At 44.6% G+C, this 25,478-nt stretch overlaps 1 protein-coding gene across 1 annotated transcript; it reads left to right on the forward strand.

The window, feature by feature from the left end:
• The first annotated feature begins 501 nt into the window (after positions 1 to 501).
• On the forward strand, positions 502 to 25,374 carry LOC137325637 (di-N-acetylchitobiase-like). Its single transcript, XM_067990903.1, has 8 exons — positions 502 to 708; positions 11,569 to 11,707; positions 18,303 to 18,511; positions 18,620 to 18,673; positions 20,059 to 20,230; positions 20,319 to 20,416; positions 21,951 to 22,112; positions 25,189 to 25,374. The coding sequence occupies exons 1-8, from the start codon at positions 502 to 504 to the stop codon at positions 25,372 to 25,374; spliced, it is 1,227 nt and encodes a 408-aa protein (XP_067847004.1).
• The last annotated feature ends 104 nt before the right edge of the window (positions 25,375 to 25,478 follow it).

Below are 25,478 nucleotides of genomic sequence, written 5' to 3' on the forward strand. Positions count from 1 at the left end.
TCCTTGCAAACTACCACCCCATCTCCAACCCCTGCTTGATCTCCAAACTCCTTGAGCGTGTTGTTGCCTCTCAAATCTCAACTCACCTTTCACGCAACTCCATGGTTTAATCCCTTCAATCAGGTTTCCACTCCTGCCACAGCACAGAATCTGCTCTAATCAAAGTCACAAATAACACATAAATGCCGTGGCTGCAAGAGCAGGTCAGATGGTGGGTAATTCAATTGAGGGATCTGTGTATTCTACTTTTTAAACTCTAGAAATGACCAGATGGTCCAAAATCGGCTTTTTCTCTCCTGTACATTCCTGTGTTCCTACAAGTAGAATCCCACAAAGGTTGAATCCCTGTGTCCTGCCTCTGTACCATAATTGGTGAGCTTCTTACAGTCTGTTGTGTCAGTGTGAGTAGAGCACTGTTCTTTATTGGTGGTTGTCATGGAACTTTCTGGGAGTCCTGCAGGGAAAGGAGAGGGTGGATCCGATCGGGTAGTCCCTGACCAGATGGTCGATACCATTTGGCAGAACCCCTTGTCACCAGAACTGACCAACATGCACCAAGATGTAGCCTGGATGGTGGTGAGAAGGGGCCTCCGAGTGCGGTCCTTCCAACACGCACGAAATCTCCGTGCCACCGCGAGCTGCCCTCGAGGATGCAGCGGGGACAAGACCGTCGTCAACCTCCTGATGGACTGCCCCTTCGCGCAGAAGGTATGGAGAGAGATGCGTTGGTATCTGTCCCGATTCATCCCCAACAGCTGGGTAATACAGGACGCTGTGCTCTATGGCCTGTTCCCAGGGACACACACCGAGACAGATATCAACTGCTGCTGGAAAACTATCAACTCGGTGAAGGAGGCCCTTTGGTTGGCCCGAAATCTGTTGGTCTTCCAGCTGAAGGAGCTGTCCACGACCGAGTGTTTCTGACAGGCACATTCCAAGGTCCAGGAGTAGATGCTGCGGGATGCACTGAAGCAAGTGCAGCCCAAGCAAAGGCTCTATGGGGAAAGGCCACCGAGTAAGGCCATCCCACTTTGTATTGTACAAAATGTATTCGATGATATGTACTGTGTTTTGAATTGTAATAATTCAATTATTGTACGATCTGCATTGTATTGGTTCGAACTACATTGATTGAAATTGTGTCTTTTTACGTTGAACTGTGTGTATCTTTCAATATGATGAAATAAAGTGTATTTTGAAATAGAAAAAAAAATATCGAGTTTCTTAAAGTCTGTTGTGTCAGTGTGAGTAGAGCACTGTTCTTTATTGGTTTGATGGTTGATGAGGTCACTAAGGGAGTGAAGCTCTTCTCTGCTGCCGTCATTGGAGTTTTTCACAAACATTTCATTCATTATGCTCGATACAAAATTTCCCCGTAAACTGTGGATTCAGTATCTGTTGCCATTTTGTAACAATGTGAACCACTTTCAGTTGCATATCAACAAGGTTTTACATAGAATTACACACATAGAATGGACAGCACCAAAACAGGCCATTCGGCCCAAATGATCGATGCCTCCTCCCACCCCTCTTCATCTAACCCTATCAGTACATCCTTCTAGCGCTTTCCCCCATGCGTTTATCCAGCTTCCCATTAAATGCATCTATGCTATTTGAACATAAGAACATAAGAAATAGGAGCAGGACGAGGCCATACAGCCCCTCGATCCTGCTCAACCATTCAATAAGATCATGGCTGATCTTCGACCTCAACTGCACTTTCCGGCCCGATCCCCATATCCCTTGATTCCCCTCGATTCAAAAATCTATCCATCTCAGCCTTGAATGTACTCAACGACTCAGCATCCACAGTCCTCTGGGGTAGAGAATTCCAAAGATTCACAACCCTCGGAGCGAAGAAATTGCTCCTCATCTCGGTCCTTAATGGCTGACCCCTTATCCCGATATTGTGCCCTCAAGCTCTTGACTCGTCAGCCAGGGGAAGCAGCCTCTTAGCATCTACCTTGTCAAGCCCTCTCTGCATCTTATATGTTTCAATGAGATCATCTCTCATTCCTCTGAACTCCAGAGAGTATAGGCCCATTGTACTCAATCTCTCATCATTGGACAACCCTCTCATCCCAGGGATCAATCTAGTGAACCTTCGCTGCACCGTCCCCAGGGGTCAAGTATATCCTTCCTCAGGTAAGGAGGCCAAAACTGCACACAGTATTCCAGGTGTGGTCTCCATAAGCCCCTGTACAATTTGTAGGGGGTGGTGGTGTGTGTCAGCTTCGCCTCTGACTTCTGAGTGGTTTGAATCGCTCCCACTCCCTGGGTTCTCAACCTTGGACTTAGTTGTGACAAAGTGCAGCAGACAACTGGTTTTGGTGCAAGAAACTTTGACCTTTATTCAAGAGAGAAAATACAACACAACAATCTTAACACTCTAATAAAATGGGGAACACTTCGGTACACACGAGGGAAATTACAGTGGAATGATACCTCACCCCTCCTAATCCCACTATATTAGCTAAGTTGGACTCTAAAGGGCCAGAGTTAATGGTTGGTGGCAATATTCGGTTGGTTGTTTCGTAAGGCCCTTGTTGCCGCAAGGTGTCTGATGGTCACTGGGGCTGTTGCTCTGGTTTCTTCTTGTGTGTCAGCCTGCTTCTGGAGCTACTGACCTTCCCTGTTGAACTGCTTTCCTGTTGCCCCCTCGCCTTGTTGTTCGCTGAAGCTGCTCTTCCTTCCAGAGACAGCCAGAACAAGACAAGCAGCACACAAGCGCCAGCAAGAACCAGAGAGAGAGCGAGAGAGGTTTCGAGTTTCCACTTCTATATCCCTCTCTTACAACGGTCTTCGTCACTTTAAAAAAAACACTTCATGCCTGTTTAAACAGTTCTTACAAAGTCCTTAAGAATCTTTGATGGCTTTTTGATGGTCCCTCATCATGTTGCAATTGCTTCTCCCGATGGGTCATTGTTAATTCCAATTTTTCGAGCTTGTCACTCAAGGCTTCCTTTTGTATCCAACGTCCAAGGTGTTGATCGGTTTTGCTTTCAAACAAAGATGTGGTCCCATCATGTCTGGAGCAGTTGTCTCTTTCAATGGCAGTGAGTGTTGACCACCTGCTGTAGGTTTTGCATTAAAACAGAGACATGTCTGAAGCAGTAATTCTCCCACATTCCACAGTGTGCATTGTGGATTCGTCTGGTGACCTCTCACCTATCCTTCCATCTTAGGATTTCAGTCACTGGTCAAAGTTTTCCATACTCAGGGAAAAGGTAAATTCCAAAGTCCTTTTCTTTAGGGTTTTTCTCCGAGTTTTGGGAGATCTGTGAATTTTGAGAATCTTACAATTGTAGCAAGACTTCCTTACTCTTGGACTCCAACCCCCTTGCAATAAAGGCCAACAGACCATTTGCCTTCCTAATTGCTTTCTGTACCTGCATGTTGACTTCCTGTGTTTTGTGTACCAGGACACCCAATTATCTCTGAACACCAACATTTTATAGTTTCTCTCCATTTCAAAAATATTCTGTTTTTCTATTCTTCCGATCAAAGTGAATAACCTCACATTTCTCCACATTATAATCCATCTGCCACCTTCTTGCCCACTCACTTAACCTCTCTCTATCCCTTTTTGTGCCCTCCTCACAGCTTACTTTGCCCCAACTATTCCTTGTAGGAGCAAATTCCACAGAAGTAACAGATGTCAGGGCAGCAATCTGACTCCCAACGGTACTAAAATCAAGCAAAGCAATGACCCTCCGTTCCCCTCTCCCTCTGTCCAGGAGTCTGTCCTGCACCAGCTTAAGTTCGTACCAGTAAAGTGAGACCCTCTCCGTTCCCCTGTCCCTCAGTCCAGGAATCTGTTCCGCACCAGCTTGAGTTTGTACCGGCTGCTATCATTTCCACCTGATGCAAAACAGCATTTTAAAACATCCGAGATCTTTTTAAACTTTCTGTGGAATCTTTTTAATTTTAGGAGGAAGCAAACACTCCCATTCATTCCCTCCCTATCGTTAAAAATTAACTGGGAGAAAGTGGAGCTCTGCACCAGCATCCATCCAGACATGCACAGTACTCCTTTACAGCTGATATCAGTATAACTTTGGTCTGGCGACTCTGTACCGCACTCGGCAGAGACTGGTAGCTGCAGCATATCTGCAGTCTTAGTGATGAAAGGTAAAGTAAAAGGCAAATTTGCCACTGATATCAGGGAGTTCAAAGAGTGATCAACAGATGGAATAAATTCCCAGATCCGGAAGATGGGACGAAAATCCGAGGAATCATTTAAATAGCAACTGAATGCAACAATGGGGTGGGGATTTGGGAGTTTTCTGGATGGGCCGAGTGGCCTCCCTCATCTGTAATTATTTTGTGTGTACATTAAATTTGATAACATTGTACGACTGCTTCACATTTGTCTTGAATTCCTCTGAGCATCAGTCAACTGTGATATTAACCCACTTATTTTGTGCCTGAGTTAAAATAGAGCGAAATACCTTCAAGAAAGAACTTGCATTTATATAGCACCTTTCATGCCCTCAGGACATCTCAAGTCAATTTGCAGCCAATGAATAACTTTTTGAAGTGGAGTCACTGTCTTTTTGTCGGCAAAATGCAGCCACCTATTTTGTTCACCGCCGAGGTCCAACAAACAGCAAATGAGATAAATAACCAGTTATAAATGAGTCCTGGTCAAATTCTATCCCTCAACCAACACCGAAACAAAAACCAGATTATCTGGTCATTTATTTTATTGCTGTTTGCGCGAGCTGACCGTGTGCAAATTGGCTGTCGCTTTTCCTACCTTTACAACAGTGATTACGCTTCAAGAGCACTTCATTGGCTGTGAACAACAATAACAACTTGCATTGAAATAGCGCCTTTAATGTAGTAAAACGACCCAGGATGCTTCACAAGAGCGATTATCAAACAAAATTTGACATTGAGCCACATAAGGAGATATTAGGACAGGTAACTAAAAGCTCGGTCAAAGACGTCGTTTTTTTTTATTCGTTCATTCGATGTGGGCATCGCTGGCAAGGTCAGCATTTATTGCCCATCCCTAATTGCCCTTGAGAAGGTGGTGGTGAGCCGCCTTCTTGAACCTCTGCAGTCCGTGTGGTGAAGGTTCTCCCACAGTGCTGTTAGGTGGGGAGTTCCTGGATTTTGACCCAGCGACGATGAAGTCATGGTGATATATTTCCAAGTCGGGATGGTGTGTGACTTGAAGGGGAACGTGCAGGTGGTGTTGTTCCCATGTGCCTGATGCCCTTTTCCTTCCAGATGGTAGAGTTCGGGGGTTTGGGAGGTGCTGTCGAAGAAGCCTTGGTGAGTTGCTGCAGTGCATCCAGTAGATGGTGCACACTGCAGCCACAGTGATGAAGGGAGTGAATGTTTAGGGTGGTGGATGGGGTGGCAATCAAACGGGTTGCTTTGTCCAGGATGGTGTCGAGCTTCTTGAGTGTTGTTGGAGCTACACTCATCCAGGCAAGTGGAGATTATTCCATCACACTCCTGACTCGTGTCTTGTAGATGGTGGAAAGGCTTTGGGGAGTCAGAAGGTGAGTCACTCGCTGGAGTGTCTTCAAGGAGGAGAGAGAGGTAGAGAGGCAAAAAGGCTGAGGGAAGGAATTCCACAGCTTAAGGCCGAGGCAGCTGAAGGCATGGCCGCCAGTGGTGGAGCGATTAAAATCGGGGATGCGCAAGAGTCCAGAATTGGAGGAACTCAGAGTTATCGGAGGGTTGTACAGCTGGAGGCAGTTACAGAGATAGGGAGGGGAGAGGCCATGGTGGGATTTGAAACAAGGATGATTGTAAAGGTAGGAAACGCGGCAGCCAATTTGCGCACAGTAAGCTCCCGCAAACAGCAATAAAATAAATGACCAAATAATCTGTTTACATTTCGTTGTTGGTTGAGGGATAGATTTTAAATTCGAGGTGTTGGTGGACTGGGAGCCAATGTAGGTCAGCGAGCACAGGTGTGATTGGTGAATGGAACTTGGTGTGAGTTAGGATACGGGCAGCAGAGTTCTGGATGAGCTCAAGGTTTTGGAGGGTGGAAGATGAGAGGCCGGTGGGGGAGCATTGGAATAGTCAAGTCTTGAGGTATCAAAGGCATGGATGAGGATTTCAGCAGCAGATGAGCTGAGGCAGGGTCGGAGAAGGCAATGTTATGGAGGTAGATGTAGGCAGTCTTGGTGATGGAGAGGATTTGTGGTCAGAAGCTCATATCAGTGTCAAATAGGACTCCAAGTTTGCAAACGGTCTGGTTCAGCCTCAAACTGTGGTCATGGAGAGGGATGAAGCACTTTGAGACATTCTGAGGTCATGAAAGGCGGTATACAAATGCAAGTTCTTTCTTTTTCCTTTTTTAGTTACTCTGTTCGGTGTTGGGCTGAAGGTTAGCCAAGATTTGGAGGAAGGGGGAGAAGAGCACGTCCCTTTAAAAGTTGCATTTCAGAGTATGAAGATTGTGTCAACATTTCACTATTGCCACATCCACCAACACAGAGAGAGAGAGAGAGAGAGACTCAGGAGGTGTCATCATCAGTCACATCCGGGTGGATATAAATGAATGATCTTGCTGGGTCTGGTGGATCTTCATATCGGTCGGAGCTCAGGCGGAGAGGATGCGCTGGAGTTTGGAATTGGCGCAGGCCCTGGTCGTGCTCGTGCTGTGGGTCTGCTGCGGCTCCGGGACTGGCTGTCCATGTTCGGATCGGGCTCTGTGCGAACCCGTGACCGTGGAGCATGAGTTCCAGGTGGGTGTTCGGGGGCCGGGGGTGGGTGTTCGGTGGCCGGGGGTGGGTGTTCGGGGGCCGGGGGTGGGTGTTCGGGGGCCGGGGGTGGGGGCCCCCTGCTCATGGGCTTGTTTACCACGGTGGGTGGGTGTTTGTTGAAATATTGGAGCCAAAGGTGCCTGGGGAGTGAGGTGAATTTAAAGGTCACGGATTGGGCTGAGTTGGGTTGGGGGACACGGGCTGGGCTGAGTTGGGTTGAGGGGCACAGCCTTTCTTGGAATTGGGGCACGGGCTGGGCTGGGGGCCGGCGGTGGAACAGAGAGCTCCAGCCTGGAGCATGGGTGAGAGATGGGCTGCAGAGGGGTCGTTGATATGGTCCAAATGTCAGGAACAGTCTGAGGGTGTGGGTCAGGGTGAGGGACAGGTGGAGCTATTGGGATGGGGATAGTAGGGGGAGGAATGTCCGATTATTGTTGAAATGCAAAGTGTCTCATATTATAATCCGTATGTTAAAGTGTTAATATTGATACAGTTACAGTTTGTATAAAATAGGACCAACCGTAGTATTGAGCAGTGCAAAGATATTTTAACAAGTGCAGCATCCATAAAATGTGTTTCTTAAAATATTTCTCCAATGTCCAGAGTCTGAAATGATGTGTGATCTAACTCCTGCAGTGTGTCTGTCTAATACCATGGTTGAGGTCACCGGTTTGTGGTTTTCACAGAATATTGATCCCCAAAACACCAGTTAAAAATCCTGGAATCCCATGTCATAAAAATGACATTTGACTTTTTCACTTATTGTTAAACTGGGACCTTGGCCACGATTAAACTGAATACAACGTAACAGATCTTTAAAAAATACATTGGTTGCAAAATGACTCTGTAACTGCTGACTGTATTGATGAGGTCAGTATTTACTTCAGAGCAATGTTACTAAGTGGGCAGTGTGGCAGCAACAAGAGCACCACCAATATAACCTGCAGGCTAGATGTGTTCATTCTGCTTTTATCCCACTTCCCCCACCTTCCCACTCACAAAACATTCTTCTGACAGATGGGTGGGATAAAAGTTTCCTCTGTCTGTTGGTTCCAAGAATGAATAAACATGAATTTATGTCGCACCTCATGTCCTCAGGATGTCCCAAAGAACTTCACATGAAATGAATTACTTTTTGAAGTGTTGTCGGCAAACTCAGCGGCAATTTTTAAAAATTTGTTCATGGGATGTGGGCATCGCTGGCAAGGCCAGCATTTATTGCCCATCCCTAATTGCCCTTGAGAAGGTGGTGGTGAGCTGCCTTCTTGAACCGCTGCCGTCCGTGTGGTGAAGGTTCTCCCACAGTGCTGTAAGGTAAGGAGTTCCATGATTTTGACCCAGCGATGATGAAGGAATGGCGATATATTTCCAAGTTGGGATGGTGTGTGACATGGAGGGGAACATGCATGTGGTGTTGTTCCCATGTGACTGCTGCCCTTGTCCTTCCAGGTGGTAGAGGTCGTGGGTTTGGGAAGTGCTGTCGAAGAAGCCTTGGAGAGTTGCGACAATGCATCCCGTGGATGGGACACACTGTGTGCCGGTGGGGAAGGGAGTGAATGTTTAGGGTGATGGATGGGGTACCAATGAAGCGGGCTGCTTTGTCCTGGATGGTGTGGAGTTCTTGAGTGTTGTTGGAGCTGCACTCATCCAGGCAAGTGGAGAGTATTCCATCAAACTCCTGACTCGTGCCTGGTAGATGGTGGAAAGGCTTTGGGGAGTCAGGAGGTGAGTCACTTGCCACAGAATACCCAGCCTCTGACTTGCTCTTGCAGCCACAGAAATTATGTCGCTGGTCCAGTTAAGTTTCTGGTCAATGGTGACCCCCAGGATGTTGATGGTGGTGGATTCGGCGATGGTAATGGAGTTGAATATCAAGGGGAGGTGGTTAGACACTCTCTTGTTGGAGATGGTCATTGCCTGGCACTTACCTGGCACAAATATTACTTGCCACTTATGATTCCAAACCCGGATGTTGTCCAGGTCTTGCTGCATGCGGGCACGGACTGCTTCATTATCTGAAGGGTTGCGAATGGAACTGAACACTGTGCAATCATCAGTGAACATCCCCATTTCTGACATTATGATGCAGGGAAGGTCATTGATGAAGCAGCTGAAGATGGCTGGGCCTTGGACACTGCCCTGAGGAACTCCTGCAGCAATGTCTTGGGGCTGAGATGATTGGCCTCCAACAACCACTGCAACCTTCCTTTGTGCTAGGTGTGACTCCAGCCACTGGATAGTTTTCCCCCTGATTCCCATTGACTTCAAATTTACTCGGGATCCTTGGTGCCACACTCGGTCAAATGCTGCCTTGATGTCAAGGGCAGTCACTCTCACCTCACCTCTGGAATTCAGCTCTTTTGTCCATGTTTGGACCAAGGCTGTAATGAGGTCTGGAGCTGAGTAGTCCTGGCGGGAACCAAACTGAGCATCGGTGAACAAGTTTTGATGAGTAATGTCATTTGAGAGCATTGTCGACGACACCTTCCATCACTTTGCGAATGATTGAGAGCAGACTGATGGGGCAGTAATTGGCCGGATTGGATTTGTCCTGCTTTTTATGGACAGGACATACCTGAGCAATTTTCCACATTGTTGGATAGTTGCCAGGGTTGCAGCTGTACTGGAACAGTTTGGCTGGATGTTGTCGGGGTCCATAACCTTTGATGCATCCAATGCACTCAGCTGTTTCTTGATATCACTTGGAGTGAATCGAATTAGCTGAAGACTGACTTCTGTGATGGTGGGGATGTCAGGAGGAGGCCGAGATGGATCATCTACTCGGCACTTCTGGCTGAAGATGGTTGCAAACGCTTCATGTCTTGTCTTTTGCACTCACGTGCTGGTCTCTGCCATTATTGAGGATGGGGATGTTTACAGAGCCTCCTCCTCCCGTTAGTTGTTTAATTGTCCACCACCATTCACGACTGGATGTGGCAAGACTGCAGAGCTTTGATCTGATCCGTTGGTTGTTGTGGAATCACTTAGCTCTGTGTATAGCATGTTGCTTCTGCTGTTTAGCATACATGTAGTCCTGTGTTGTAGCTTCACCCGGTTGGCACCTCATTATTAGGTACGCCTGGTGCTGCTCCTGACAAGCTCTTCTGCACTCCTCAATGAACCAGGGTTGATCCCCTGGCTTGTTGGTAATGGTAGAGAGTGGAATATGCCGGGCTATGAGGTTACAGATTGTGCTGGAATACAATTCTGTTGATATGTGCAGAGCCATGTCCCACAAACAGCAAGTTGCATGAATGAACAGTTAATGTGTTTCTGCTGATGTTGGTTGAGAGAAAAGTGTTGGCCAGGACACCAAGAGAACTCCCTGCTCTTCAATATTGCCAGCGGTCTATTAGATCCACTTTAACATCTCATCCAAAAGACAACCCCTCCAACAATGCAGCACTCTCTCATTATTGCACAAAAGTGCCAGCTGAGATGATGCATGTTTGATCGTCTCAGTCCAAAGCAAAGGGCCCAAATCACAAAACTGTGATGAACTAAACTGCAGCACTATATAGGCAGTCTCATTTGAGAACACAGGATGGTTGGTGTGGGAAATGGAAAAATGTCACACTGGTGCAGTGTGGGCTGTTTCTCTTTCTCGGGAATTATATTCTGATCTAGTCTTGCTGGTCTCATGGTAGAAATGCTTGATTTGACACCAGGTACCTTGAATGGAAAATTTTTTAAACTGTAACTCCAAAGTCCCTTGTAAAATGAATTTATTGAGTTTAAGTTGTCCTTTTGAAGTGTATTGAGCACCAACACTTGGAATGGAGTATTGGGATGTGAGCTCCTTTTCCTCATGTTGTTCAGTTCCTCTCACCTGCACTATTGTCGAGATGGAAGTTCTGAGAGGTTGTTCCTCTTTAGCATATTCTTTTTTTCTGGTGGCTGCGTTTAGATCGACAATGGTGGTAACCTGAGAATCAGTTCACCAGCCATTCCATACCCGACAACCTGGGGAAATGATAATGGGCCAAATTTTGCTCTAACAGGGCATCTAACGGTGCTTGCCGTTACTTGGACCTGCCCTTGCACGTTTTTGAGTGGCAAGTTGCTGAAAGTGTGAACTGATAACGGGGCAGTGAGTGAAACAGGGCATTTGGGAGCTGAGTGAACAGGGCAAGAAACAGGGTATCTCCTTAACCAATGAGATTGAAGGTAGTGAAATTAACAGCGCAAGGATTGAGAAGGAACTGTAAATTAGAGTGGGCGAATTCAATGTCAAATCAGGTACAGAAAGAGAAATAAAGAGAGGAAAAGAAAGATTGGATTAAAAGAGGGGAAAAAAAGCGAGTGAAAGGGGAAGAAAAAAAAGTTTTAATTTTAAAATTGCCATTTTTAAAAGCTCCAACAACAATTAAATCCTGAAGGAATGAGACTCCACTCTTGTAATAGTTAATTTTCAGTGCCAGAGATCTTGATTGCCGATAATGAACACATTCACCGTCGTTAAAAAGGTACTTAGACTGGAGTGGAAAAGACGTAACTTTCCATGGCGAGTTCAGTTTGAATCTCCTGCGCAAATACATGAACTTTACGTCGTTCAATGCATTTTAAGGTTGAGCAAGATAGCTGGATGCTGTTTTCGTGAAGCTAACAGCGGAGCAGCCCAACTCGGTCAGCAACTTGTGGATGTTTGAGTTTAACTGCGTATCTGCCCCTCGCCTGAAGTTGCTGTACCATTTACACATAAATAAAACGAGCCCCATTCGCCTCACCGTTATTTTGTCAACAAAATCTGGGCCATTGATTGTGAAAATATATATTTTTAAATGGCAGTTTTCTGCCCTTCATTACTGCAATTGACTGCTTTATTTTGTACTAGGTCTTTGTCTTTGATGTTGGAGGAAAGGATTGGAAGTATTATGACTGGTCTAAGGTTACGACTATTGCAGCCTTTGGACCTTACGATCCTGAGCTTTTGTGTTATGCTCATGCGAATCAAGTTCGAGTTGTCCTGAGAGGTAAGTAATTTTATCACAGAAAAAACAAATGTCCTTCTGTCTTCTAATGCAAGCTGTATTATTGAGAACCACATAAAAGGACATTCAGTGCACAGCCTTGAATTGCGACCTTACAGTGCTGAAATTCCTCTACAGCTCCTGCACAACTCGAGCTAATAATTCCACATTCCATCTATAATATATTAAAATCTTACATCCACACGCACACCTCCTGTCTACAAAACCTTACTTTCTGTAGTCAAGTTTTTCACACTTTTGTTGCAACTTTTTCCATTTATAAATTCCTCTGTCCACATTTATAATGGGAACTGTCTCCGTAAACTTGATGCACTGTAATTACATCCTCCCCACCAGTGGTGGCACTGTAGCACCTCTGTTTTGCATCTTTCAGCTCAAATTGCCATTTAAATAAAAATTATAATTGATCAAAGTATTATATTAAATATCAGGACAAAATTTATGATTTCACAATGGGGACTGAGTTACATCTGAACACCCTGGTGGAATTATCCCCCACACTCCAATCCTGCTTCGTCTGAATACTACACAAGTCTGGACTCTCTTTGTCCATTGCCATGGGACATTGACTGGTGATGTATTTTTATTCTACTTTTCACCTCCCAAACTTGCTGGGTTCGTGAGCACTGAGCGGGAGTCTTCTGATCTAGGAGTAGGGGAGGGGAAGAATTCTGAGGAGGGAGATTGTGGGATCCAGCAAGGACTCAGGAGATGGTCAGGGATTGCTGGGATCTGGCAGTATTGGGGAGATCGGGGAATGGAGGGTCTAACATGTCTTGTTGGGGAGGAGGGTGGTCTAATGGAATGTGACCCAAACTGTTATTGACATCTTTGGAAGCATCAGTCCCTCACCCCTCACATGTTCCTGCAAGTTAGGTGCCCGAACCACCGCTTCCCTCATCGTCGCCCTATTCCGATCTTCTGTACTTGCCTTGAGCATTTGAGCAGAAATGCTTGGTTAAGAAAGCCTTAAAAAGCGCAAACAAATCACTGGGGTTCATTTCTAGAGGAAAATAATTCACAGCAGAGAAGTTATGTTAATCTTGTATAGGTCCTTGGTTAGAAAACACTGAGAGGACTGTGCACAGTTCTGGACTCCATACTACAAAAAGATACAGAAGTATTGGAGAAAGTGCAAAAAGGATTTACAAGGATGATATCAGAACTGAGAGAGCATGATTATCAGGAAAGACTGAACAGGCTGGGGCTCTTTTCTCTGGAAAAGAGAAGGCTGAGAGGTGATCTGATAAAGGTATTTAAAATTATGAATGGTTTCGATCGGGCACGTGGAGTTCCTCAGGGCAGTGTCCTCGGCCCAACCATCTTCAGCTGCTTCATCAATGACCTTCCCTCCATCATAAGGTCAGAAATGGGGATGTTCACTGATGACTGCACAGTGTTCACTTCCATTCGCAACCCCTCAGATAATGAAGCAGTCCGAGCCTGCATGCAGCAAGACCTGGACAACATCCAGGCTTGGGCTCATAAGTGGCAAGTAACATTCGCGCCAGATAAGTGCCAGGCAATGACCATCTCCAACAAGAGAGAGTCTAACCACCTCCCCTTGACATTCAACGGCATTACCATCGCCGAATCCCCCACCATCAACATCCTGGGGGTCACCATTGACCAGAAACTTAACTGGACCAGCCATCTAAATACTGTGGCTACGAGAGCAGGTCAGAGGCTGGGTATTCTGCGGCGAGTGACTCACCTCCTGATTCCCCAAAGCCTTTCCACCATCTACAAGGCACAAGTCAGGAGTGTGATGGAATACTCTCCACTTGCCTGGATGAGTGCAGCTCCAACAACACTCAAGAAGCTCGACACCATCCAAGATAAAGCAGCCCGCTTGATTGGCACCCCATCCACCACCCTAAACATTCACTCCCTTCACCACAAGCGCACTGTGGCTGCAGTGTGCACCATCCACAGGATGCACTGCAGCAACTCGCCAAGGCTTCTTCGACAGCACCTCCCAAACCCGCGACCTCTACCACCTAGAAGGACAAGGGCAGCAGGCGCATGGGAACAACACCACCTGCACGTTCCCCTCCAAGTCACACACCATCCCGACTTTCAAATATATCGCCGTTCCTTCATTGTCGCTGGGTCAAAATCCTGGAACTCCCTTCCTAACACCACTGTGGGAGAACCGTCACCACACGGACTGCAGCGGTTCAAGAACGCGGCTCACCACCACCTTCTCGAGGGCAATTAGGGATGGGCAATAAATGCCGGCCTTGCCAGCGACGCCCACATCCCGTGAACGAATAAAAAAAAAAAAAATTGGCAAGATGTAACCAGTGCCACAGGAATCAGTGTCCTAGTACATGAATCACAAACAGTTAGTATGCAGGTCCAGCAAGTGATAAGGAAGGCAAATGGAATATTGTCATTTATTGCAAGGGGAATGGAATATAAAAGTAGAGATGTTTTGCTACAGTTGTACAGGGCATTGGTGAGACCACATCTAGAATACTGTATGCAGTTGTGGTCTTCTTATTTAAGAAAGGACATAATTGCTTTGGAGGCAGTTCAGAGAAGGTTCACTCGACTGATTCCTCAGATGAGGGGGTTATCTTTTGAGGAAAGGTTGGATAAGTTGGGCCTGCATACACTGGAGTTTCGAAGAACGAGAGGTTATCTTATTGAAACATACAAGATCCTGAGGGGACGAGAAGGGGTAGATGATGAGAGGAGGTTTCCCTTTGTGGGAGATACTAGAACTCGGGGCCACCAGTTTAAAAATAACGGGTCTCCCATTTAAGACGGAGATGAGGAGGAATTTTTTCTCTCATAGGGTCATGAGTCTGTGGAACTCCCTTCCCAGAGAACGGTGGAGGCAGGGTCATTGAATATTTCTAAGGCTGAGTTAAACAGACTCCTGATTAACAAGGGAGTCAAAGGTTGTAGTCGGGAGACAGGTAAGTAGGGTTGAGGTCACAATCAGATCAATCATGACCTTACCAAATAGCAGAGCAGGCTCGAGGGGCTGAATGGCCTACTCCTGCTCTCGTATGTTCATATGTTTGTAATTTTCCGCTTGTGGGCGAGTCGAAAACTAGAGGTAATCCAAAACTATAAGATAGTCACAAATAAATCCAATAGGGAATTCAGGAAAAACTTCTTTCGTCAGTGAGTGGTGAGAATGTGGAACTTGCTACCACATGGAGTGGCTGATGCAAATGGCATGGATGCATTTAAGGGGAAGCTGCAGAAGTGTATGAGGGAGAAGGATATGTCCAGGCTTTGGAGACAGGCTGAGGCCTTCAAATAAAAACTTCACTTGTCTTTAATGTCTTCACTTCAAGCAAAGACACTAAAAGACACAAATGAAAATTAGGTGAATAAATATAAACATGTTATTGTGAAATGTCATTTTTTGAATTTGTATTTTATTTTAGAAACTCTTATTTTATAAATTAAATATTGCAGTTACTGAGGAAAAACATGGTCCATGAAAAACAGTTTCAGCTGCAGGTTGAGAAATCTGTTCCACACCATCACTTGGTGGCCGTAGTGTGGAACTGCATCACCACAGGCCACATTATGGGCAAAATCCTATTATAAAGGAGACAGGACGGGCGTCACTGGATGGGAACACAATTAAAATAGAAAAACAAAAGACACTGTTGACACAGAACTTTTGAATAAAAAGATGACAGGACACACTGTTTTTAATAACCTATAAATAGATAGGTGGAACTTTTATTCCCTGGCACAGCAGCAGTCTGCCACTGATGCCAGGATTTAGAATGAAGAATGCAGTTTAATGAAAGCTCGACCCAATTGTGTCCAGAGCCCAGCACACACGCTCCATTCTTCCGACTCTGGGCGACTGAGATTTCTCCTCTTCCACCATCAATGGCAGAACCTTCAGCTGTTACTGCCTTGAACTCCAGATTCTTCTTCTTCAACTTCTTTGTCTTGCTATTTCTCTTCCTATCTTCGAATGCCTCATCAAAACCTACCTGTTTGACTGTGCCTTTGGTCACTTCCCTCAAGTGTCAGCTTGGCCATTTATCTAATTTCCTATTTGTGGGACCTTGCTGGGCACAAATTAGCGACCACATCTGCTTACAAGACAACAGTGATTACGCTTCCAAAATAATTTATTGGCTATGAAGCATTTAAGGACATCCTGAGGATGTGAAAGGCACTATGTGAATGCAAATTCTAGCTAAATCTTCCTCTACTACTTCCTACTTGATGTTGGCAGTTCTGTCCTGTAAAGTGTCTTTGGACACAATGTTCTGTGAATGATGCTCTGTAAATGCTCTGTAAATCGACCTCCATCTGAACTTGCAGCACTCCGTTCTCTCAGTTCCAACTTTGACATTGTCATTAAACCTGCTGACAAGGGCGGCTCTATTGTAGTTTGGTGAACAGACCTCTACCTCGCAGAGGCTGAATGGCAACTCTCCAACACCTCCTCCTATCTCCCCCTGGACCATGACCCCACCGCTGAACATCAAGTCATACTTTCCCAGACTATGACTAACCTCATCTCCTCTGGGGATCTTCCCCCCATGGCCTCCAACCTCATAGTCCCCCAACTCTACACAACCCGCTTCTACCTACTCCCCAAGATCCACAAACTGGACTGCCCCGGTAGACCAATTGTTTCAGCCTGTTCTTGCCCCATGGAATTTATTTCTTCCTCTTCCAATGCCCTCCGTAACTTTAACAGTTTCCAGTTTCCCGGCCCTATCCATCTCCTTTTCACCCTGGACGTCCAGTCCCTCTACACCTCCATCCCTCACCACGACGGCCTGCTTCCTTGAACGGAGACCCAATCAGTCCCCATCCACCACCACCCTCCTCAGCCTGGCTGAACTTGTTCTTATGTTGAACAACTTCTCCTTTGACTCCACTCACTTCCTCTAAATAAAAGGTGTTGCTATGGGAACTCATACGGGGGCGAGCTATGCCTGCCTTTTTGTCGGATATGTGGAATACTTTTGTTCCAGTCCCACTCAGGACCCCTCCCTCACCTCTTTTTGCAGTACATTGATGACTGTATCGGTGTTGTTTCCTGCTCCCGCCCTGAACTGGAATATTTGATCAACTTTGCTTCCAATTTCCAACCTCCTCCTGCCTTCACATGGTCCATCTCTTTCCCTTCCTCGACTTCTCTATCTCCATTTCTGGGGATAGGCTGTCAACCAACATCTATTATAAGCCCACTGACTCCCACAGCTACCTTGATTACCTCTCACCACACTTCCTGTAAGAACTCTATTCATTCTCCTGGTTTCTCCGTCTCTGTTGCATCTGTTCTGACGATGCCACCTTCCACATCAGTGCTTCCGATAAGTCTTCCTTTTTCCTCAACCGAGGATTCCCCTCCACTGTAGTTAATGGCCCTCGACCATGTCCATCCCATTTCCCGTACTTCTGCCCTCACCCTTTCCCCTCCCTCCCAGAACCATGATAGGGTCCCCCTTGTCCTTACCTTGCACCCCTACTAGCCTCCACATTCAATGTATCATCCTCTGCCATTTCCACCACCTCCAGCGCGATCCCACCAACAAAAGCATCTTCAACTCCCCCCTGTTTCAGCATTCTGAAGGGACCATTCCCTCTGCGACACCCTGGTCCCCTCTTCCATCATCCCCAAAACCCACTCCCCTTCGTTCAAAATCCTGAAGAGTTTAGATGAAGTAAATAAGCAGAAAATGTTGCCATTGGCAAAAGGGTCAAGAACCAGAGGACACAGATTTAAGATGATTGGCAAAAGAACCGAAGGCGACATGAAGAAAAGCTTTTTTACGCAGCGAGTAGTTATGATCTGGAACGCTCTGCCTGAAAGGATGGTGGAAGCAGATTCAATCATGGCTTTCAAAAAGGAATTGGATAAATACTTGAACGGAAACTTTTGCAGGGCTACGAGAAAAAAGCAGGGAAATGGGACGAACTGGATTGCTCTTTCAATGAGCCGGCAGAGGCTCGATGGGCTGAATGGCCTCCTTCTGTGCTGTAACCATTCTATGATTCCATGATTGTATAGTGTACTGTATTTGCTGCTCACAATGCAGTCTCCTCTACACTGGGGAGACCAAACGCATGTTGGGTGACCGCTTTGCTGAACACTTCCGCTCAGTCCGCAAACGTGACCCTGACCTTCCGGTCGCTTTCCTCTTTAATTCTCTGTCCCACTCCCACTCTGACCTCTCTGTCCTCGGCCTCTTACACTGTTCCAATGAAGTTGATAGAATGATAAGGGACAGGAGGAGGCCCTTCAGCCCATCGTGTCTTTACCTTTCCCATTCCCACCCTCCTTGACTTGCACCATCATCCCTTTTGTCATTTAATCTCTCTTGCCCTCCACCCATCACAGACCTTCCCTTTTGTTCTTTTGTCCCCTCCCCTTCCTTCCCCACCCCCCCCCTTTCTCTGCCTCTGCACTTGCTTAAAAACTGTTCAATCTCGAACTTCTTCCAGTTCTGAGGAAAGGTCATCGACCTGAAACATTAACTCTGTTTCTCTCTCCACAGATGTTGCCCGGATTGCTGAGTATTTTCAGCATTTTCTGTTTTTATTTCTGTATAAATGGACATTGTTTGTTCACCAGGAGTTCCAACATACAAAGACATTATGGACAGAAATCACCAAAGAAAATGGATCAATCACAGAGTCAACTCTGTAAAAAGACAATTTATGGATGGAATCAATTTGGACCTGAAGTTTTCTGCTGAAAATAATTCTGCCATCAAATTGTTGATAACTGACCTGGTTGCCGAAACCACGAAGAAATTCCACATTTTAATACCTGGGTCTCAGGTAAAGGAGCCGTTATTTATTAAATTGGGATAAGCAATTTAGTTTCTACTTAATTGTAAAGACCATTGATATTTTTCTGGATAAGTGAATTGAAATCCTGATTTTTAGCTGCTGTTTATCAGTGCATCATCTTGTTCCAAAGCTGCTTTGACCATTGCTGAGGTTAGAAATTTTAGATTGAATCAGTTTAAATGGATATACAGCAAACTTGATGCTGCACCACTTGTAGCCCAGAATGATACAAGTGACTTGAGGCCCGGCTTCCCGGACCAGCATTGTTCGAACTGTAATTTTCACATCGGTTCTTAGAATGTTACAGCACAGAAGGAGGCCATTCGGCCCATCATGCCTGTGCCAGCTCTTTGAAAGAGCGATCTAATTCGTCCCACTCCCCTGCTCTTTCTCCATTGACCTGCAATTTTTTCCCTTCAATTATTTATCCAATTCCCTTTTGAAAGTTACTATTGAATCTGCTTCCACCGCCCTTTCAGGCAGTGCATTCCAGATCATAACAATTCACTGTGTACGAGGACACCCAAGTCTCTCTGAACACCAACATTTAATAGTTTCTCACCATTTAAAAATATTCTGTTTTTCTATTCTTCCTACCAAAGTGAATAACCTTACATTTCCCCACACTGTACGCCACCTTGGATCACTATTATACTCTCTGGAGTTTAGAAGAGTGAGAGATGATCTCATTGAAACATATAAGATTATGAGGGGGCTTATGAGGTTGTTTCCCATGGCTGGAGAGTCTCAAACAAGGGGCATAGTCGCAGGATAAGGGGTCGGCCATTTCAGACTGAGATGAGTTGGAATTTTTTCATTCAGAGGGTTGTGAATCTTTGGAATTCTCTTCCCCAGAAGGCTGTGGATGCTGAGTTGTTGATTATATTCAAGGCTGAGATAAATAGATTTTTGGACTCTTGGCAGAATCAAGGGATATGGGGATTGGGCTGGAAAGTGGATTTGAGGTCAAAGATCAGCCACAATCTGTTTGAATGGCGGAGCAGGCTCAAGGTGCAATGTGGCCTACTCCTGCTTCTGTTTCTTATGTTCTTCTGTTCTTAGACCTTGTTAACTCAGATTGCAGTGATTTAATTCTTGACCTTAAGCCCTACACTCAAATAGCCTGCCAGCACTCAATGTCTGGCCTCGTGTAAACAAACTTTGGCCAATTTGACTAGGTATTGGAGTGTGGCTGGCCCTTTTGGGACTGCAGTTTGGTCACAACTTAATGCCTTTTGAAGAGGAGGAGAGAAAACTGACAGAAAATTGGAGGAAGAAGGTGAGTGAGCAGTGGGGAATTGAACCTGATTAATATTTGATAACCGAGGATCCTATTAATTCTAACTCACAATTTGCCCCAACTTTATCCTGTTCCTTTTTATACAGTCATGAACACTGTCGAACTCCTAACCTGTTAAATTCACAGCTCCCATGGAGCATGTGCGAGTGCATATAAAAACCATATAACAACTAGTGATATCCAACATAAGGTATGAGATGAAACTAACTTCTTCTTGTTACTCTTTGGCCCTTAGGTCACATTTAACGTGCCTTGGTCTCCAGACTGCATTGATGGCCGATGCTATGACTTTTTGAGAATTGCAAATTCCTGTGACTTTTTATTTGTGATGTCCTATGATATGCAGAGTCAAATGTGGGACATTTGCTTTTCAAAGCCAAATGCTCCCTATTACCAGACTTTATCAGGTATGTACAATAAGACCATCTGGTTCAGGGTCTACCTGCCCGATATCAATGTGAATCTAAGACCCTCATTATTATTTTCCCCATTTAGGTTACTCCGCTTATATCAATCTGGGTATTGATTCCAGAAAGCTCGTGCTGGGAGTTCCATGGTATGGTTATGACTATACTTGCAGGCAGTTGTTTGAGGTAAGGTGTTGTCATTATCTGGCTTTCAGATATCCTAATTATTGAGAATTAACTTTAGTAAACCGTTGTCTTGTTGCTGTGCAAACTATCCCATTGATTCCCTTTTCTGAGGAAATTAATTGTTTGCATTGCACAAGAAATGAGAGTGAAGTCATTTCACCTGAAACTCATCCCTCTGGTACATTATCTGTCCGAACAGGGCATCGAATTATATTTTGGAACAGTCCAGTATTTTTGCCTCTGTTCACTTGCTTGCAGACTATTTCAAAAACTTCTCTTTACATAAAGAAGATTTTTGATATCTGTTCTATGTTTACTTTTCACTAATTTCCACATGCATCCATTGGCTGGGCTTACCTTACCCGTGCTATTCAACATTTTATTCCACTGAGGCCTCCCCTTAATTGCATTCTTCTGAGCTACAAATCTTAAGCTTCTGCTAATCTTTTCTCAAAACTCATTCCTTTACAATTTTTTTTATTTGTTCATGGGATGTGGGCATCACTGGTAAGGCCAGCATTTTTTGCCCATCCTTCACTGCCCTTGAGAAGGTGGTGGTAAGCCACCTTCTTGAACCGCTGCAGTCCGTAGCAAAGATTGTACAACTGAATGGCTTGCTTGGCCAATTCAGAGGGTGATTAAAAATCAACTATATTGCTGTGGGTCTGGAGTCACATATCGGCCAGAGTGGATGAATTCGTGAACAGATGAAATACAACAATCCCATAGTCTCATGGCCACCATTACTGAAAATAGTTTTTTTAAATTTCAGATTTTATTTAGTTGAAATTAAATTTCCCAGCTGCTGTAGCAGAATTTGAACTCATGATTCCAGATTATTCGTCCAGGTATCTGGTTCATTCGTCCAGTAACATAACAACAATGCTACCATACCCAGTGGGAGACATTGGAATATAGGAACAGGAGTAGTCCATTCTGCCCCTCGAGCCTGTTCCACCAATCGATCATGACTAATCTGGATCTTAACTCCATTTACCCACCTTGGTTCTGTAACCCTTAATACCCTTACCGAACAAAAATCTCTCAGTCTCAGCTTTGAAATTTTCAATTGACCGAGCCTCAACAGCTTTTTGAGGTCCAGAGTTCCAGATTTCCACCACCCTTTGTGTGAAGAAGTGCTTCCTGACAACACCCCTGAATGGCCAAGCTCTAATTTTAAGGTTATGTCCCCTTGTTCTGGACTCTCCCACCAGAGGAAATAGTTTCTCTCTATCTACCCTATCAACTGCTTTGATCAATTCAAACACATCAATTAGATCACCCCTTAATCTTCGACATTCAGTCTTGTTGCTGTCTATTTCAAGTTACAACCTTGTCCTTATCTATAAATGTACTATTTAATTTATATATTTCTGTGAGAGACCCTCCTCTCTATATTGTAAAGCTTATGTTTCTCTAATTGTCCCTCATAGCCTTTACACTTAGAGACCAGTCATGCTGTTACTGCATTTTTGAAATGACCAAAGTAACTCTATTCACAAGTGTTATTTTTTCATCCTTTCGTACTTTTCAGGGTGGTAGGTGTGTATTGGAAAAGATTGCTTCCCGAGGTGCCCCTTGCAGTGGTGCAGCTGGACGTCAGGTCCCATACAAAGAGATCGTACAGCACGTGCACAAATCAATTACTGGCAGATATTGGGATGATGAGCAGAAAGCCCCATATTATATCTACATGGTAAGACTATCAATCAAAACACAATGGAGAGTTGTGCATTGTCCATTCTTTGCAGAATGCAAACATTGCAGTGTTTCATGATTCAATATTCTCTGTGTACAGGATTCAGCAAAGTTCAGAATGTACAGTTTCTACAGTACAAAATGTGTGTAGTTGGAGAATAGCCAAGAAAATGGGAGTTGACATACAAAGCACCAAACCAATTCCGAGCTGTGGACTTTTCAAATCGATCACTTTACACAACCCATATTGACCCTCCTGTGAAAATCATCATAGTTTAGTTCGTGAAATGTGTGCCCCTGTCTCCCATTTGATGATCAATTTAACACAAAAGATTGACGGTAGCGTGCCCTGTACATAAGAAAACTGCACAGTAGCAAATACCACACACTCTCGACCTACTGCATTCTACCTAGTCACATGTCTAATTGACATTTGCCAAATCTTGCTGAGATACTTGACGCACTGCAGTCAAAGGCTGTGATGCTTGAGCTTTCAGCAGTAACATTTAAATCATGTTTTCCACCTTTCGATTGCAATATTTTGTTACTTTGAGCAATTTGAAAAGATTATTTTGAGATGATAGAATGTTCCACATTGAGTTAAATCAGACCTTGGTTTATCCTATTGTTTTAAATTGTTTTCTCTGGAGGCCAATGCTAACTCTGACTTGCAAGTCATCTATCTCTTTCTATTTTCCCCCAAATCATTTTTTTCCCCAATCGAACACCATAATCTTTTGCCTTGTTGCATCTGAATTGACATCTGGGCTGTGCATTGGATTTTTCTAAGTTGCTGTACTGAGGGAGTGCTGCACTGTCAGAGGTGCCATCTTTCAGATGACACGCTAAACTGAGGTCCCATCTGCGCTTTAAATGTGTGTCTTATGTTCATATGTTGCACAGCATCCAGATGAGTTAATTGATTTGAGTGTTAAAAATGATAGATTGGGATTTCCTTGGAGCTGCAGGGGCACAATTTCAAAATTTGCAGATGGCCCAAAACTTGGAAGTGTAATGAACAGTGAGGAGGTTAGTTATAGACTTCAAGAGGACATAGACAGGCTGGTGGAATGGGTGGACACATGGCAGCTGAAATTCAACGCAGAAAAGTGTGAAGTCACACATTTCAGTCGGAAGAAAGGTGAGGCAATGTAAACTATGGGATGCAGGAAAGGAGAGATCTGGGGGTTGATGAGCACAAATCGTTAAAGGTGGCAGGGCAGGTTGAGAAAGCATACAGGATGCTGGGCTTTATAAATAGAGGCATAGATTACAAAAGCATGGAGGTTATGATGAATACTTATAAAATGCTGGTTCGGCCACAACTGGAGCATTGTGCCAGTTCTGGGCACCGCACTTTTGGAAGGATGTGAAGGCCTTAGAGGGGGTGCAGAAGAGATTTATGTGAATGATTCGAGGGATGAGGGACTTCAGTTACGTGCATAGACTGGAGAAGCTGGGGTTGTTCTCCTTCGAGCAGAGAAGGTTGAGAGGAGATTTGATAGAGGTGTTCAAAATCATGAAGGGTCTGGAGAGAGTAGATAGAGAGAAACTGTTCCCATTGGTGGAGGAGTCAAGAATGAGGACATAGATTTCAGGTGATTGGCAAAAGAACCAAAGGTGATATGAGAAAAAACTTTTTTACAAAGCGAGTGGTCGTGGTCTGGAATGCACTGCCTGAAGATGTGGTGGAGCAGATTCAATAGTGGCTTTCAAAAGTGAATTCGATATAATATCGCCGTTCCTTCATCGTCGCTGGGTCAAAATCCTGGAACTCCCTACCTACAGCACTGTGGGAGAACCTTCACCACACGGACTGCAGCGTTTCAAGAAGGCGGCTCACCACCACCTTCTCAAGGGTAATTAGGGATGGACAATAAAGCTGGCCTTGCCAGCGATGCCTACATCCCATGAACGAATAAAAAAAAACTTTCAAAAGGGAATTCGATAAGTACTTGAAAGGAAAAGCTTTCCAGAGCTAAGGGGCGAGGGCAGGGGAATGGGACTAGCTGGATTGCTCTTGCAGGGAGCTGGCATGGATGTGACGGGCCGTATGGCCTCCTTCCGTGTTGTAACCATTCTATGATACTATGATTCTGCATCTTCAGCAAAGCTAATCCACTGTAATCAGAAATGTGTGCTTGAGTGTGAAGCATTGTTTCCGACATAGACTGTTGGATTTCATATTAAAAATTAAGCTGACAGTTTGGGCAATTTGGCTTGAATCTAAGACGGAGATCCTCTTTTTGATGCTTTCCTGTCAGGACACCTGTATTTAAATGTCAAGCCCATGGAGGAACTTCGGCTCATTTTCAAAGCTTCGTTGTTTGAACAGAGAGTTAGTCCACAATGACAAAACGTTGGAATTTTAAAAACAAAATCTCTACACTACAGGTAGGAAATAAAAAGCCGGTATCAGTAAAAGTTAAAGAATGGCATTTATATTGTGCTTTATCGATTGTCTCTCTGAATCGTCCCAAAGTGCTTCTCACAATAAGTTACTTTGAAGTGCAGTAACATCGTTATATCACTGACTTGAAATTAAGCTGTGGGATGTTAACGGATGAACGCTTAATTCAATCAGTGAACAGTCTCGCGATATTTTAATGATGACATTAACCTATTAAATCATTTGTACTCTATCCCACGCTGTCATTTTTAGAACAACATTTTCATTGATTTTTCCAATTTTAGTAATTTAAAGAATTCAAAAAGTTGACATTTATTCAGATTCAATGTTCTGTTATCATAGTGAAGGCTCAGTGGTCAGATTCTTTCTAAAATTAGTTTCTATTTTGATTCCTAATCAGGTGTGATGTGTAAATGTACTCAGACACTTTACAGATTACTTACAGTTCATGTAATGTTACAGTGCTTTTCACAATCCGTTTCAACTAAGGTTTGGAACAATCCACCTCTTTACCTTTCTTTTCCTCAGCCCACCTGAGCTTGTCTTTTCATGCAAGCATTTTAAATCGAGCTGCTGAAGATTTTCAGCACTGTGTCTCAAACTGTGCATTGACCCAAACCCCTCGCTCCTATCTGTGTAACTCTCTTTTGTTTTCTTATGGCAGGTTAACAATACTTATCATCTGGTCTGGTATGACGATCCGCAGAGCATTTCAATTAAGTCTGCGATCATGAAGAAATTGAGACTTCGTGGCATAGGCATGTGGAATGGAAATATGCTGAACTACAGTGATGATCATTTCATAGTAAAGCAAACTGAAGACATGTGGAATGCTCTTTGCCCTTTGTGAGGAAAATGGCAACCTTGAACCATCTAACCTTAACATAATGTAATCATTTCATTTTGCAAATAAACTCAGCGAAAAGTGAGCTAGCTTCCAACATTAGAAATTAA

The sequence above is a fragment of the Heptranchias perlo genome, chromosome 9 (genome assembly GCF_035084215.1).
Source record: "Heptranchias perlo isolate sHepPer1 chromosome 9, sHepPer1.hap1, whole genome shotgun sequence".
In the NCBI taxonomy this organism is placed as follows: Eukaryota; Metazoa; Chordata; class Chondrichthyes; order Hexanchiformes; family Hexanchidae; genus Heptranchias; species Heptranchias perlo.

Coding starts and splice junctions, on each gene's coding strand:
- LOC137325637 (XM_067990903.1), top strand. CDS start 502: ATGGTCGATACCATTTGGCAGAACCCCTTGTCACCAGAACTGACCAAC. Junction 11,708..18,302: donor AGTTCGAGTTGTCCTGAGAG/GTAAGTAATTTT, acceptor TTTGTTCACCAG/GAGTTCCAACATACAAAGAC. Junction 18,674..20,058: donor CTGCTTTGACCATTGCTGAG/GTTAGAAATTTT, acceptor TTTGGCCCTTAG/GTCACATTTAACGTGCCTTG.